Consider the following 14,298-nt stretch of genomic DNA (forward strand, 5'->3'; position numbering starts at 1 on the left):
AAGTGTGCAACAATATATGTAAGAAGATCAACACAAAGTTGCCTAAAACAAAAGGAAAATGTTTATATATATATATATAAATATATAGGCATAGAAAGATGTCTATATAAGATTTTAAAAAAGTATTATGAAACAATACATATCACACCTCCCATTTTAAAAAAAAGTACATATATATACACACACACATACAGAAGAACACAAGAAAAGCAAGGCAATAAAATGCTGACAAAAGTTATTTCTGGGTGATAGGATTATAAGCAATTGCTCTGGCTTCTGATCTTATCTAACTTTTCTATAGTGAATTATTTGTAACTTTTAATTAATAAAAACAAGGAAATATGAAAACCCAATAAACTAAAAACCGTGCCTCCTCTACCTTGTGCAAAGTCATCACACAGTAGATCATGCCACAAAGTTGGCAATCTTCTCAGTAACATTCTCTCCCTGTGTACTTCCTCCTCTAGCCCCCTCCAGGTACATGGGAATGTAACTGGTCATTAAGTCCTATCATTTATACCCTTACTGCATGTATCTTATCCATTTCTTTTTTACTACTCTAACAGCTACTACTTTAGTTCAGGTCAATTGGTATCTCTTATGTGAACTGATAAAAAAAAAAAAGTTTTCCAACAGGTCTCCCAGGCTCTACACTTTTTACGAAACCATCCTCTCCAGTCCTTATTGAATCAATGAAAAATATTATATGAAAAAATGATATCACAAAATCATATTTAGCTTTATACTGCACTACTATCTTCTTTTTCCCAATTCAATTTGGTGTCACACAACAGAAAGATACACAAGGAAGTTTCAGTGGTAGACAGTGGACAATCCCTTTCAACAGAATACCCGGACCTTCAAATAGAAACATGACCGGCTTATGAAGGGATGAGCCAATCAGAGGGCAAGAGATAAGAAAGCTGCCCAGTGAGGCTATAAACAAAGTGTGAGGATAAACCAGTTAGAAAATCACTTATCAGAATATGAGCATAAATCTAAGTTCTAGAAGTAAGATTTTTCTCCCTTCTTTCTATGAAGTACTTTGAATTATAAATATCATAGCACCAGTATTTTCAAATGTTACTCACAATACTTAACAACAAATAGCATATAAATCAAGTCATTAAATGAAGTCCTAAATTGCTTTGAGGTGAACGGTAAAAAAAAAAAAAAGCATGATTTCAAAATAGCAATTAATATTAGCAATAGCAGAAACCTAAGTAAACTAATCTCACTCTTCTCTTAAGTCTCACTGTGTAATCCAATACGAATAGCACTATGACATTATCAGCCAGCTAGGTCAAGAAAAACTACTAATATTTACTTTAGCCACAATAATATACCAAATGGACCTGATTTGTCAGGTCCATATATATGGAATAATATAAATTCCATCTCTGAATATCTGACTTCAATGCAGAGTTTTGATGACTGTAATTCAATGGCTTGTATATTACTTATAAAGTCTTTATTTGAACTTAGGGCAAACTGTCTTCTCCTGCCCCCCAATTAAATAAAATTATAGGCTGGGAAATACAACTGGTGTATGATAAACTTTTTAAAAACTTTTTATTGTGGAAAATTTTCAAAAATATCCAAAAGTTGAGATAATATGAATGCCAATATACATATCACCTGGCTTCGACCACTCTTGTTTCATCTATTTCTCTACCCACTTTGTACTTCTCCCTCATTCCTTTCTCCCTCCCTCACAAACTGAATTATTTTATGTTCATGATATTTTATCATTTCATTCATAAACATCAGTATATGCTTCTAAGAAGATTCAAAAAACATAATGCCATTTTCACATCTAAATATTTAACAGTAATCTCTTAATATCAAATATCTAGTCAGTGTTCCAATCTCCCCAGCTGTCCCAATTTTTAAATAATTACTGCAAGTCAGGAACCAACTAAGATTCACAAATAGCAACTCATTGCTATTTCTCATTTCTTTTTTTAATCTATATAGTCTCACTTCCCCCTACTTCTTTTTCTTTTTCTTACAATTTATTCATTGAAAAAACCAGCTCATTTGTCTCTACAGTTCCCTACATTCTATATTCGCTGACTGCATATTTGTGGTGTTAACATATTTCTCTGACCCCAGTATTTCCTATAAACAGGCAGTTAGATCTAGAAGCTTGATTATATTCTGGTTCAATTTTCTGGCAAGAACTTTTCATAGGTGGTGTTGTTTACCCTTATTAGGAGTGACAGATATGAGGTTAGCAGCTTTTTGTGAGGTTAGCTGCTAGTGATGACCAATAGCTAGACCAGTGGTGCTCAACCAGGGCAATTTTGTCCCCCGATGGGGCATTTGGCAGTGTTTGTAGACATTCTCGGGTGAACAACTGAAGAAGAAGTGGTACTATTGGCATTTAGTGGATAGAAGCCCTGGATGCTGTTCAATATCCTAAACAGCAGAGGATAGTCCCCACTTGTCTGACCCAAAAAGGAAAACAGTGCCAAGTTGAGAAACCTTGAACTAGATCCATAAATTTAACAGTGGTGGCAAAATCTTCTCATCTTCTATCATTCCTTCTTCATTTATTAGAATAAAGCTATAAAGAGAAGCCTCCCCTCAACAACTATATGTAAATGGAACAAAAGACAAGATAAATGCTTGACTCTTTCCTTTTATTTAGCAGTTTTCAAAATAATTTAGTTCCCTTATATCCACGAAATATAACCAACGAGGGTTCTGTTCGGTTTTTAGAGCAGTATGAATTTGTGGGTTTAAACATGTTTGATATGTTCTAGTCCACTGAGTTATTCTTATTGATGCTCTAATCATCCTATCTCTGGACAAGAGAAGCCTCATCTAGTTAGCTCCGAAGTTCTTCCGTCACTTTCCCAAAGGTCTCATATAGCTTCCCTGCTTTCTGATATTTGTAAGATTGTTCCTTTCAGTGGGAAACGGTATTTAGGACCACAATCTGGATGTGCTCATGGATACCCTTTCTATTCTTATGGACACTACCAAACTGTCCTTCCAACCTTCCAGATTTTTAGCCTCAGTCAATGAAATCTTTCTAAACTATTAAACATCATCTGTTTATTAATTAGTCATTGAAACTATATATAACACTTTCATACAACTCATACAGAATATGTGACATAAAATTAACAAAATATTGCATAAGTAAAATATAATAACATAATAAATTTCATTTTTACCCTACAGTGAGTTGTCTGCTCACTCAAGTATGATAAATTACTACTTATGCCAGAAGTAACTGATCTTAATTAATCTGAAAATCTCCTAATTTATGATACACTAAAGTAACTCAATCCTAATTAATCTTCAATGGAGAAGTGATTATCCAAAAGAGGTTTATTCAGTGAGGAAAAATTTCCACTGGAAAATCATTTAAAAAAATGTTTTTTCTTGTTTTTGTTGTTAGAAAAGCAAAAATTTCTGAGAATATCCTAGAACAAATGTTACAACTTTCTAAGAAGCAGCATTAGCGGAGGTCACAGATTCGGATATCACACTAATTGAAGGACCTGGATGCTTCTGGAGTAAGTAGTTTTCTATTTGAACATGGTATGTGAACAGCAAACGTATCAACCCAATTCATAAAAATACTTAGCACAGAGTGAGGCATACAGTAAGTTCTCAATAAATGTTAAATGAAAAGAATTTACATACTTCCTTCACCTCCTTGAAAATGCTGACAAATTCTTCATTGATGGCTAAACTTCTGCGTTCAATATCTCCACGCAAATTTCTTCGAGTCCGCAAACTGTTTTCAACAAAAAAGGCTGAAAGTGCCTTGAGAGCTTCCAACATCTCCTACACAATTGATAACAGAAGACAATTACTGGGGCCAATTCTCAAATGTTTTCCTAATCTCAAGTCAAATTTTAATGAAATTATTTTCAAATGTTTCCATTAAATAAGCAAAAAATACCAGGTGATCTTCACATTACTGAATAGTAAACTTATTTCCAAAACACAATTAAGGATCTACTTACTTTTATATTGCAGCATGTATACAAGACTACTCACTGCAAAATAGTTTGGAATTTTAAAGGCTGCAAATACCCTTAATGTCCATCTAAAGTGAATTGGTTAAAGAAATTATGATATATCCATTTTAACAAAGATGAAAATTCTTTATGTACTTATATAATACAAACTTCAAGATACAGTAAGTGAAATAGCAAGGTATAGAAACAGTTGTAATACCAACTGTTAAAAAAAGAAAAAGGACTGTATACATGCATACTTCCTGGTGAATGTGTAAACTATCTCTGGAAGGATATATATATAAGAAAGAAGTACCACCTGTAGCCTCCAGGCTAGGAACTGAGTAACTGGGAGCAGAACTTAGAGGAAGGCCTCTCTGAGGTGACTTTTGAACTGAGGCCTGAGTAATAGGAAAGGCATCCATGGGGACAAAGCGGTTCACAGGCAGAAAAAGCTGTGAGTACAAAGACCCTAAAGCAGCAGAAAGGCCAGTATGAATGAGGCCGTGGGACACTACTACAGGCTTTAGGGAAAGGAGTAATGTGTTTTATATGTTTAAAAGTTTATTCTAACTTTGTGAGGAGAGCAGATCAGGGGGAAGGCAAGAAAGGAAGCAAGTAGGAAGAAACTAAAATAACCCAAGCAAAGATTTGATAGCGTCTTAGAACAAGGAAGTAGCACTGCAGGTGAAAAGAAGGAGATATTCCAAAACAATTTTTTTCAAGGTAGAGCTGATAGGATTTGTTAACGGACTGAATGTAAGAAGTGAAAGAAATGACAGGAATCAAAAATTATTTATACACTTTTTGCTTGTCTGGGTAAGTGATGTTCTTTACTAACAGCAGAAAGGAGAAGCAGTTTGGAGAAAAACGAAGAGTCTGGCTATGTTAAGTTTTTATGACGTTGATCAGGTAACTAATTAGAAATGTCATGTAAGCAACAGACTACACAAATCTGGAGCTCAGTAGAGATGTCAAGAACAGGGTTATAAATTTGAGAATCATCACCCTTTTTGTTATTTAAAACCATGAAAGTGAGAGTTCTCCTACAGAGAGAATATACATAGAGGAGAGAAGGGAGAAGACCAAGCTAGAATATCTAACTCCAAATATAAATTCCTACACCTGAACTAACATATATTGTAATGGGCTTACCCTTCTATGTTTCAGTTACAACGCTATTTTGCAATATTGGCTGGATTGACAAAAATAGTAAAGCTATTTAAATTGAATTTAATATTTAAGAAAGCACTACAAAGATTTATGTACAAAAAAAAAGAAAAACCACAAAATGAAACCATTTCTTTTGACTATAACCTTGAAATGACCTAGGCCTGGCTCAAATTAGTAGTCCGTAATTGATGAATGAACAAAATCACATAGACAGGTGCAAATTACAGCTCCACCAGTTATTGGTTACATGATTTAACCTTGTTACACTCTTTCAATACCTTATTTTTCTCTTGAGTAAAAAGGAGATAATGTTATCTACATCACAGCAGCTGTATTAAATGAGATAATAGGTGTCAGTAGTAGACACATTAAACAATAAGCTGTATGATAAAATTAACATTTAATAAGAAATGGTAAGTGCTGGGCACTCTGCTGAGCACTTCAGATTCTCTTGTCAATTGAATCCTCCCAACAACCCTGAGAAAGTTACCAGCAGTATTCTCAACTTAGAAATGATGAAAAATAAGCTTAGAGAAATTAAGGGGCTTACTCAAATCATAATGCTTCAGTTTGATGGTTATATCTAATAAATAGGTGGCCCCAGAGACCGTCTTACTATATTGTTATTTTTTTACAAATTCTTATTGACAGCTTATTTTCGGTTACCTACAAATTTATAAAGTTTTCTCACTTCTACGTATACTTTTTCTTTATGGCATGACCAATTTACCTAAAGACTCAATGATACAGAAGAGACAACCAGCTACGACAGAAGCTGGATGGATGAGTTTCAGGAGGTACTTGGGAGAGGATGTGGACGGTTTATCTTGTAAAGAAACACAGCATGAGCCCACATATCACAGGCGGAGCTTAGCTAACAACAACAAAAACTAGTAGTACATAGTATTTCATCTGAGCCCTGAGCAAGTAGTTCTTCCGCGCTGCAAATTATTTCAGTCGTTCTCAGCCGTCAGTGGAAGTGTTCAATAATGCCTACCCCGGTTCTCCGGTTCCTCCTCACCCCGACTGACGTTGCCTCGTCTTGTAATTTACTCTTGCATGGGTTTCTAATCCTGCCCTGGGCTCTCCTCTCCCCGTTCGGACCCCCGAACACCTCCCGGAGAGGAGACTCCACTGTTTGCCTCCCGGAGCGAGAGCCTTCCAGGAACAGGTTTTTCATATAGGGGGTGACACCCAAGGCACCCCTTCGCTTTTCCAGGGACTCCTCGGCCTCTCCCTTCTTACCGGTCCCACGTCGGATCCCGCGGCTCTGCGGTCCCCTCCACGGAGGGACGAAGGGATGAGGGAGTGGGTGCCGAACAGACGCCGCCCCCCGCCAGCCTCAGGTCGGCGGGCGACGCGGGACCCCCGGCCCCGCCAGCTCTGGTTACCTTGTCGTTGTCCAGCCGCGTCTCCAGGATCTTATTCAGCTTACGCGACAGCGGGTTGCTGGTCTGCGCCGGGACCCCGCCTCCCCCATTGCTGAGGCCGTTGGCAGCCCCGGACGCGGATACTGCCACTACGTCCCCGCCGCCCTCGGCCATAGTGTCGCAGGCCCCGCCCCCAGCTCCGTGGCGGCCACCTCAGCCATAGGCTGGGACGCACGCCAGCTGCGCGAGTACTGCGCATGTGCGCGGTGTCCCGCGCATGCGCCCCGGGTTGCGGAAGGCTCTGGCCGCACTGCCCAGCTCAGCCGGGTTGCTGGAAGGGCGGGGCGGTTAGAGAAGTTAGGGGTAAGCGGGTGGATCCTTAGGGTGGGAAGGGGAGACTGGTGGGAGGTTTCGCAAAATGGCCTGAAATTTAAATTATATTTAAAGTTTGGGTATTAAGATTTATGGGATTAAAAGGATTTCAGAATCCTGAATCTCATTATAAGAGTCTAAGCTAAGCATGAGTAACATACACTGACACCTGTTCCTGGCATATAGATTCAGTAAAAGTTAGTTCTACCGTAAATTCACTTTACCTGAATTTTTTTGTTTTTTAAGTATTTATTGAAGCATATTACATGCTAGGTACTCAGGTAGGTATTGGGGGATCTACATTATATGTCTGAGAAAAAGGAGTTAAATGTTAACAAGATTGTGATGAGCGCTCAGAAGGTGCTGAAATGCAGTGAAAGAGCATAGTGGAGGGAGGGTCCTACTTTACCCAGGAAGGTCTGGTAAGGAGTTGACATTTAACCTGAGATTTGAAGGAAAATCTGAAACATAGGGTGAAATCATTCCCAGGTAGGAGAAAGTGTAAATTCAAAGGTCCAAAGACAAGAAGAAACTTGGGTGTTCCATGAATTGGCCAAAGCCAGTGTAGTTGTAGAGTAACAAATGAGGAAGTGAGTAGGAAGATGAAAAATAAATTCTCAGGAGGGTCTAGATAACAAACACCGTTATTTTTAAATTTCTTTTCTCACTTTTTAAAATTTGAATCAGTAAAATATCTGAACTTCTTGTTTAGTATTTTTCTGAAACACTAACCATTTAGCTTTGGTCCTTAATCTACCTTATGCCATATGTGTATGTATAGATAGACACATATACATATATGTGTGTGTATATTACATATATATACCTGACAAAATCACTTATCCCAATTCTGGCAAGTAAAGGAGAAATGGCTCAATTAGCAAAAAGAAAAGACCCTAAAGGCCCTGTGAATTCAATAAATGTTGAAGAAAATTTTAAAGTGCTACTGAGGGAAAATAAAGAAGAGGGAGGGAGGGAGCAAGAGAAAGAAAAACTGGAAACAATCAGTGTCCATCAGTAAAGTACTGAATAAATAAATTATGGTCTGTTCACTCAGTACTATGCTATGCAATTTATCTGCTGTGAAAGAAATTTAAATGCTAATGTGGAAATAATTCCAAAATATAATATGTGAAAAAAGCAAGGTGCATTATAGTTCATATAGTGCATATGATCCCTTGTAGATACATGTAAATTTAAGCTTTTTCGTTTTTTTCAGGATGGCATTCCTGTGAAAGGGAGGCTTTCACTTTTTATTTTGTACCTTTCCAAATGGATTGAAAATTTCTAATCTTACCCATGTGCTACTGAATATATTAACAGAGATTATTCAGGTAGGGTAATATGGCCTAATTTTCTTTGCTCACTTGTACTTCTCTGAATTTGCAATTGTAAAAAAAAGAGAAAATCATTTGAAAATTAGAATAATATGTAGTAGTATGAGGATGGAAATTATTGTACAATTTAAACATTTAAAGCCGGGCGCCTGGGTGGCTCAGTTGGTTAAGCGACTGCCTTCGGCTCAGGTCATGATCCTGGAGTCCCGGGATCGAGTCCCATGTCGGGCTCCTTGCTCAGCAGGGAGTCTGCTTCTCTCTCTGACCCTCTTCTCTCTCGTGCTATCTCTCATTCTCTCTCTCAAATAAATAAATAAAATCTTTAAAAAAAAATAAAAAAAATAAACATTTAAAGCCATTTGTATGTTTTTTTAATGTTTACTTAATTATCATATGTCCTATAAGGCTAACTATAAATTATAAGTTAAGTGCTTAAAATCAATATTTTTCAAAAGTTAAAGTAAATATTCGGGTGAGCCTCATCAGAAACCTGTTATATATGTATATATATAAAATTAAACATAAAGGTTTTCTTTTCATGAAAATGTGAAAGATAAGTTCATATATTGAGCTCTTTAATATACTAGAGCACTAAAAGAATGAAAAGACAGGCTCTGATTTAAATATTTTAATTTCATGGGAAAAAAATACATGCATGTTGAAGAGTGAAGGAGTCTCACGTCCCTACAGAGGAACCATGCTGTAGAGTAAAACATGGAGATTCTTACCTTCCAAGTCATGGTTGAAAGGAGGGCCTCCCCCAAATCCCCCTCTTCTCCTTTGGATGGTTATTTAAGCTTTCTTGCTCTTGTTGGCTTCTGAAATAAGTGGAAGTCACATAAAAGTGGTCACTGTGGCTTCATCAACATGTATGATTTATTAAGCCATGTCTGGTGAGTGATAGAATTTTCAACCCTCTCTACTTTTCACTGCATTAATAGCAATAGCTCCTATTCCTTAGCATTCAAATGTATTGATAATCAGGCTCAATGCTAGATCTTTTTAATATGCTGTTCTTATCTTGATAACTACCCTGCAGCATAAGGATCATTACCATGTTATCATGTAACTAGTACTCTGTTATTGATGAGTAATCCAAGACTAAGAAAATCTTTCTAAGGATATATGGCTAACCTTAGATCACATAGCTAGTTCTAGCTAAATTGGCAGTTATCAAATTCTATTACGGCTTCCTCGGTTTTGGTTTTGAGTTGTGTACATTTCCCACTTGGAATGTAGGCAAAAACTTTTGTAGCTAAACATTCAAATGTGTTCTATGCTGGTATTGGCTTGACACTGTTCTTAATGCCTTCACACTGACACCAGAATTATTTTTCTAAAACAGATTTGATCCTATCACTTTTTGCTTTAAAAACCATGCTGGTAATTACTGAAGAAAAGAACTGTTTAGTATAGTACATACAGGCCTTCAGAATCAGATCTTACATTATCACTCTAGTCTTATTTCTAGCCGTTTGCCTGTGATTGCCACACTCCAGCCGCCTGGGTTTTCTGGGCAACAAACACACCACAAACTATTCAGTCTCCATACTTTGGCTCATACAACCCACTCTTCTGGGAATATCTGCTCCTGTGAAACTAGTAAAATCCTGTTTGTCCTTCCAGCTCCGCTCAAATAAATTCTTCTGTTATACCTGCACAAAGCTCCCCAATTCTCCTTGGGCAGAATTAGTTCATTCCTTAAGCAGATTCCATAGAACTTAATATACAACACCTATTATAACTTGTTATATGATTATATTTTAAATTGATTTATGTATGTGTTGTTTCTCTCAGTACCTGGATGATGGGGACTATGTCACTCATTTTTACTTTGCTAGTTTTTGCCACGAGGCCTTGCACTTACTGGCTTGCTTACTAAAGGCTTACTGAATGAAAAGCATTGAAATGAAGTTTAATGGTTTTATAAGTTAGAGCTCTTAATTGCAATTAATAGGAGCTGACTGTGGATGACTTAAAGAGGAATTAGTTTCACAAAAGGATATTGGATAAGTCTCAGAATTGATAGGAAGGATGAAGAACCACGCTTGGAAAAGAGGCAGAAACAAAAGGAGATGGGGCACTTGTAACAATTGCCAAAATCATTCCGCACAGCAGCTCATCATGGACCCCGGTGTCATTACTGCCGAAGGCTGGGATCCACATGTCACTGCACCCATACTCCTGACCCCACACGTAGGATCCCTCCAAGGCACAACTGCCCATGCCGTCTCTGGAGACCATGTTGCTTAAAACTTTACCGATCCTAAAGAATTCTCCACTGTTTCTGCTTTTTATGCAGCTTTCTCTTGTTTCAATGTCTAGGACAAGTGCTTCTCATTGGCAGAGCTTAGGTAACAGATTTGTGCCCATTGTCAGGGGAGCTGAGAAAGTGGACCATTCCTCAAAAATAGAAAGAATATTCATATACTGTGTAACCCCCTCCCCCACACATACACACCCACATATATGGCATCCCTTCAGGTGGATATTCCTTCAGGTGGATAATATTAACATGCACTCTTCTTCCCATACTCATCCTTAAAAAATATTTTTGCCTAATTTAATGCAATTGATTTACCACCTGACAAAAACCTCACTTAGTTTATCTCCTAAGGAACAACATAAAATTGAATCTTTTTCTATTTAGCTCAAAGTCAAATTCCTCTCTGACTTTGTATAGTCTTTCCCCAATATCATGTAACTTATGGATTAAATTTAAAGTAACTACCGAAGACCCATCTTTTAAAAAATGGTATTCCAAAAAAAAAAGTCATAATAGAAAATAGGGTCAAATGTCAGTTTTTACTTCTGCAACTGTCACAAAGATTTTACTGGAATTTCTCTTGTTTCTATTATTTCCATGATCCTTTGTCTTCAGTCAATACATCCCCTAACCAAAGTTCTTTATCCACTGAGGTGACCCAAAGTGCCATACTGAAAGAAGCAGGGCATCTGATGGAAACGGCTGTATTAAGTGACTGTACTTTCCTTTTTTTAAAAAAAGATTTTATTTATGTATTTGACACAGAGAGAGACAGCGAGAGAGGGAACACAAGTAGGGGGAGTGGGAGAGGGAGAAGCACGCTTCCCGCCGAGCAGGGAGCCTGACGCGGGGCTTGATCCCAGGACCTTGAGATCATGACCTGAGCTGAAGGCAGCCGCCCAACCAACTGAGCCACCCAGGCGCCCCTGTACTTTCCTTTTAATTTTGCCCCGGGACATGGAAGTCCTAGGAAGTACTCAGGGAATTCTTTAGATTCTGTCCTTACTTCTTTTAGCTATACTATATAGCAAAACCCAACTTAACCTGTATGGTCAGGATCGGTTACTCAGCACAACCATATGGTTGTTCACCCCAGTGCCCCTAGGAGTCTCATCATCCTGTTCAACTGGGACACAACTCTTACTACCGCTGATGTGTGTAAGTTCTCTTGGGCCCTGACACTTTTAATCACAAGATCTAAGCTCTGAAATAACATGTATCTATTCTGAAACTTTCAGAAGACAATAGATGTTCAAGCAACACAGAATTCCAGAGTCAGCATCAGCAGCAGTGCCAGACTTGGAGACAAAGAGCAACATTTTTATGAGTGGGCAATAAATATAGTAAGAGATACCATTCCTACCTACCTGCTTTATCCTTACATCATATATTCTGGCTATGGGAGAAACAGGACAAATACTGAACTCCAGTTTAGAGGATAGCATGTACCCTAAACTTATGAGATGCTGTCGTCTGGCTGTTGTGGTAATAAATCATTAATAGCTTCTATCACTATTTTGTAGTTGCTTCTTCATAATGGAATATATCATAAAACTAATGAATTTCATAGGCATTACATTACTTCTTTCACTATAAAGCAATTTCCCAGGTAAGAAGCAATATTGCATGTGAAATCATGGTGGTAAATAAGGCATTCAATAAATCAATGCATGGTAGAAAAAGGAGGCAAATTGTAGACCAGTAGAACAAAATATTTCTCCCTGCATGAGGGAGGAATCTAATTATGCAAAGGTGGCTAGTCCTTTTGGCGTATGTTGATGTATTGGTGACTCAGATTTGGCTGTAGCTGACAAATCTGGGCACTCAGCAAAAGTGATGGGCAGGTAAAAGGAACTTTACATTGTTGCAACTGCCATTGTCGCCAATGGGCTTTGTTCATGGGCCCAAGTGAACAAACTTTGTGGGTGGTTAGGAAGAACGATGACTGACATCCAGAATCATTTTGTTCATCTGATTATTAAGAACTTCCATTGCAGGGGCACCTGGGAGGCTCAGCCGTTAAGCATCTGCCTTCGGCTCAGGTCATGATCCCAAGGTCCTGGGATCAAGCCCCACATCAGGCTCCCTGCTCAGTGGGAAGCCTGCTTCTCCCTCTCCCTCCCCCTGCTTGTGTTCCTGCTCTCACTATCTCTCTCTGTCAAACAAATAAATAAAATCTTTGAAAAAAAAAAAAAAGAACTTCCATTGCAGTGGAGGCCACATGGTCCTCCAAAGCCTTGCCATTAGTAGGCATATTATTCCAGAGTGCCCACAGGTGATAATTTGATTGATTTATTTAGTCATTGCAAGCCATAGGCTGCCCAAATCCCATCCCCTAATATTAGCCAGTTTTATTTTTTCAGCACTAATTAGACCAGATAGAAAATACTTGATTTTCCCATCTTTTCCTTAGGGATTAGTTGCTATTGGACAAACCAAAGAATCCTTGTGAAAACTGGAGAATCAAGCTCAGGAAACAGGCAGAAGCAGAGGGAAGCCATGTAGCCAGAACTATGGTTCAAATTACTCCACAACCAATTTGTTGAAGATGTCACTAGCCCCCAAGCTGAACCCTAAATTCTTTGGTTGATTCCATACGTTGCACCCACCACTGGCCATATTGACACTGCTGTCATTGGAAACAACTGTGCCACAGACCCACCTCTGGGAAAAATTCTCCACGGTGCCAGTTCTTTTGTGTCCTTGGATTGTGCTTCTATTTGTGTGTCTGATTAGTTGAAACTAAAGCATGTGCCCATGCTCTAGTTTCTGGAAAAGCTGAGAAATCGAGTATGAGAGTTTTAGCTTTCATTTTTAGTTAAATCAATTTCTCTGTGGAAGTCCTCCTGCTCCTAGCATGTTCTGTCTTTGCTGCGTATTTCTCTCAGGGACTTTGAAGTAATGATCCCACGTTTCCTATGCATCTTTAATAAGGACTTCCTAGCCCTTTCTTCATACCTCTTATTATTTTTTTTAAGATTTTATTTATTTATTTGAGACGGGGGGGAAGAGAGAGAGAGAGAGAGAGAATATATGAATGGTGAATGGGAGTGGGGAGGCAGAAGGAGAGGGAAAAGCAGATTCCCTGCTGAGCAGGGAGCCCGATGCGGAACTCGATCCCAGGACCCTGAGATCATGACCTGAGCTGAAGGCAGACACTTAACCAACTGAGCCACCCAGGCACCCTATTCATACCTCTAATTATTTGCCTTTGCTGCTCAGTCCTCAATCTTTAGGCATTGAGGCTTCTCACATTGAAATATATCCTGATTTCTCTGTTCTCTTGGATACTCCATGATTTTGAAAGCTGCCTCAAGTTTCTCATTTTCTTTTTTATTCAGGCATATGTCCTGCCATAGTTCTCATCCTTCCATTTGTCTTTAAAATTCTCTGGAACCTTAGCAGTCATGAGTGTAATGATCTCACACCTTTGTAGCAATACAATTATTTCAAATCTTCTTCAAATAAAATTGGCAGGGCGGATAACTGTGTGTAGCTGATTTGACTGAAGCATGGGTCAGGCCTCCTGCCCTTTCTCCACTAAGTACAGCCCCTTCTTTATCTGTACAGTCTACTCTAGGCTCCTGGATCACTTGGAGTTTGGGGTTGCAAAGTAACTGACAAGGTAACTTATTAGAAGGATCTGAAGGCTCAAAGGACTGAAAGGAAGGCTGAAAACTCAACTGGGAACCAGCAGGAATAGATCTCAGTGGCTAGAACCACTTGGTGTTTAGGACACTCCTGCTGGTTTTGGTGTGTGTGTGTGTGTGTGTGTGTGTGTGTGTGTGTGTGTGTGTGTG

The 14,298-nt window shown here is 38.5% G+C and overlaps 1 protein-coding gene and 1 long non-coding RNA gene across 2 annotated transcripts in view; one reads left to right on the forward strand and one right to left on the reverse strand.

Moving 5' to 3' along the window:
• The window catches only part of COG6 (component of oligomeric golgi complex 6), an 86,504-nt gene extending 79,771 nt beyond the window's left edge, over window positions 1–6,733 (reverse strand). Inside the window, exons 1-2 of the mRNA XM_025874994.2 lie at window positions 6,545–6,733; window positions 3,661–3,804 (exon numbers count right to left, since the gene is read on the reverse strand). Coding sequence (XP_025730779.1) covers window positions 3,661–3,804; window positions 6,545–6,697 — 297 coding nt within the window. The 5' untranslated portion in view covers window positions 6,698–6,733. The remainder of the gene's footprint in view (window positions 1–3,660; window positions 3,805–6,544) is intronic.
• A 188-nt stretch (window positions 6,734–6,921) lies between these two features.
• Window positions 6,922–14,298, forward strand: part of LOC141373069 (uncharacterized) — a 13,210-nt gene continuing 5,833 nt past the window's right edge. Inside the window, exons 1-2 of the long non-coding RNA XR_012378700.1 lie at window positions 6,922–7,176; window positions 8,115–8,229. This is a non-coding gene — a long non-coding RNA (uncharacterized lncRNA). The remainder of the gene's footprint in view (window positions 7,177–8,114; window positions 8,230–14,298) is intronic.

The sequence above is a fragment of the Callorhinus ursinus genome, unplaced genomic scaffold (genome assembly GCF_003265705.2).
Source record: "Callorhinus ursinus isolate GAN/ISIS: 27379988/994484 unplaced genomic scaffold, GSC_fseal_2.0 scaffold7, whole genome shotgun sequence".
Classification (NCBI taxonomy): Eukaryota; Metazoa; Chordata; class Mammalia; order Carnivora; family Otariidae; genus Callorhinus; species Callorhinus ursinus.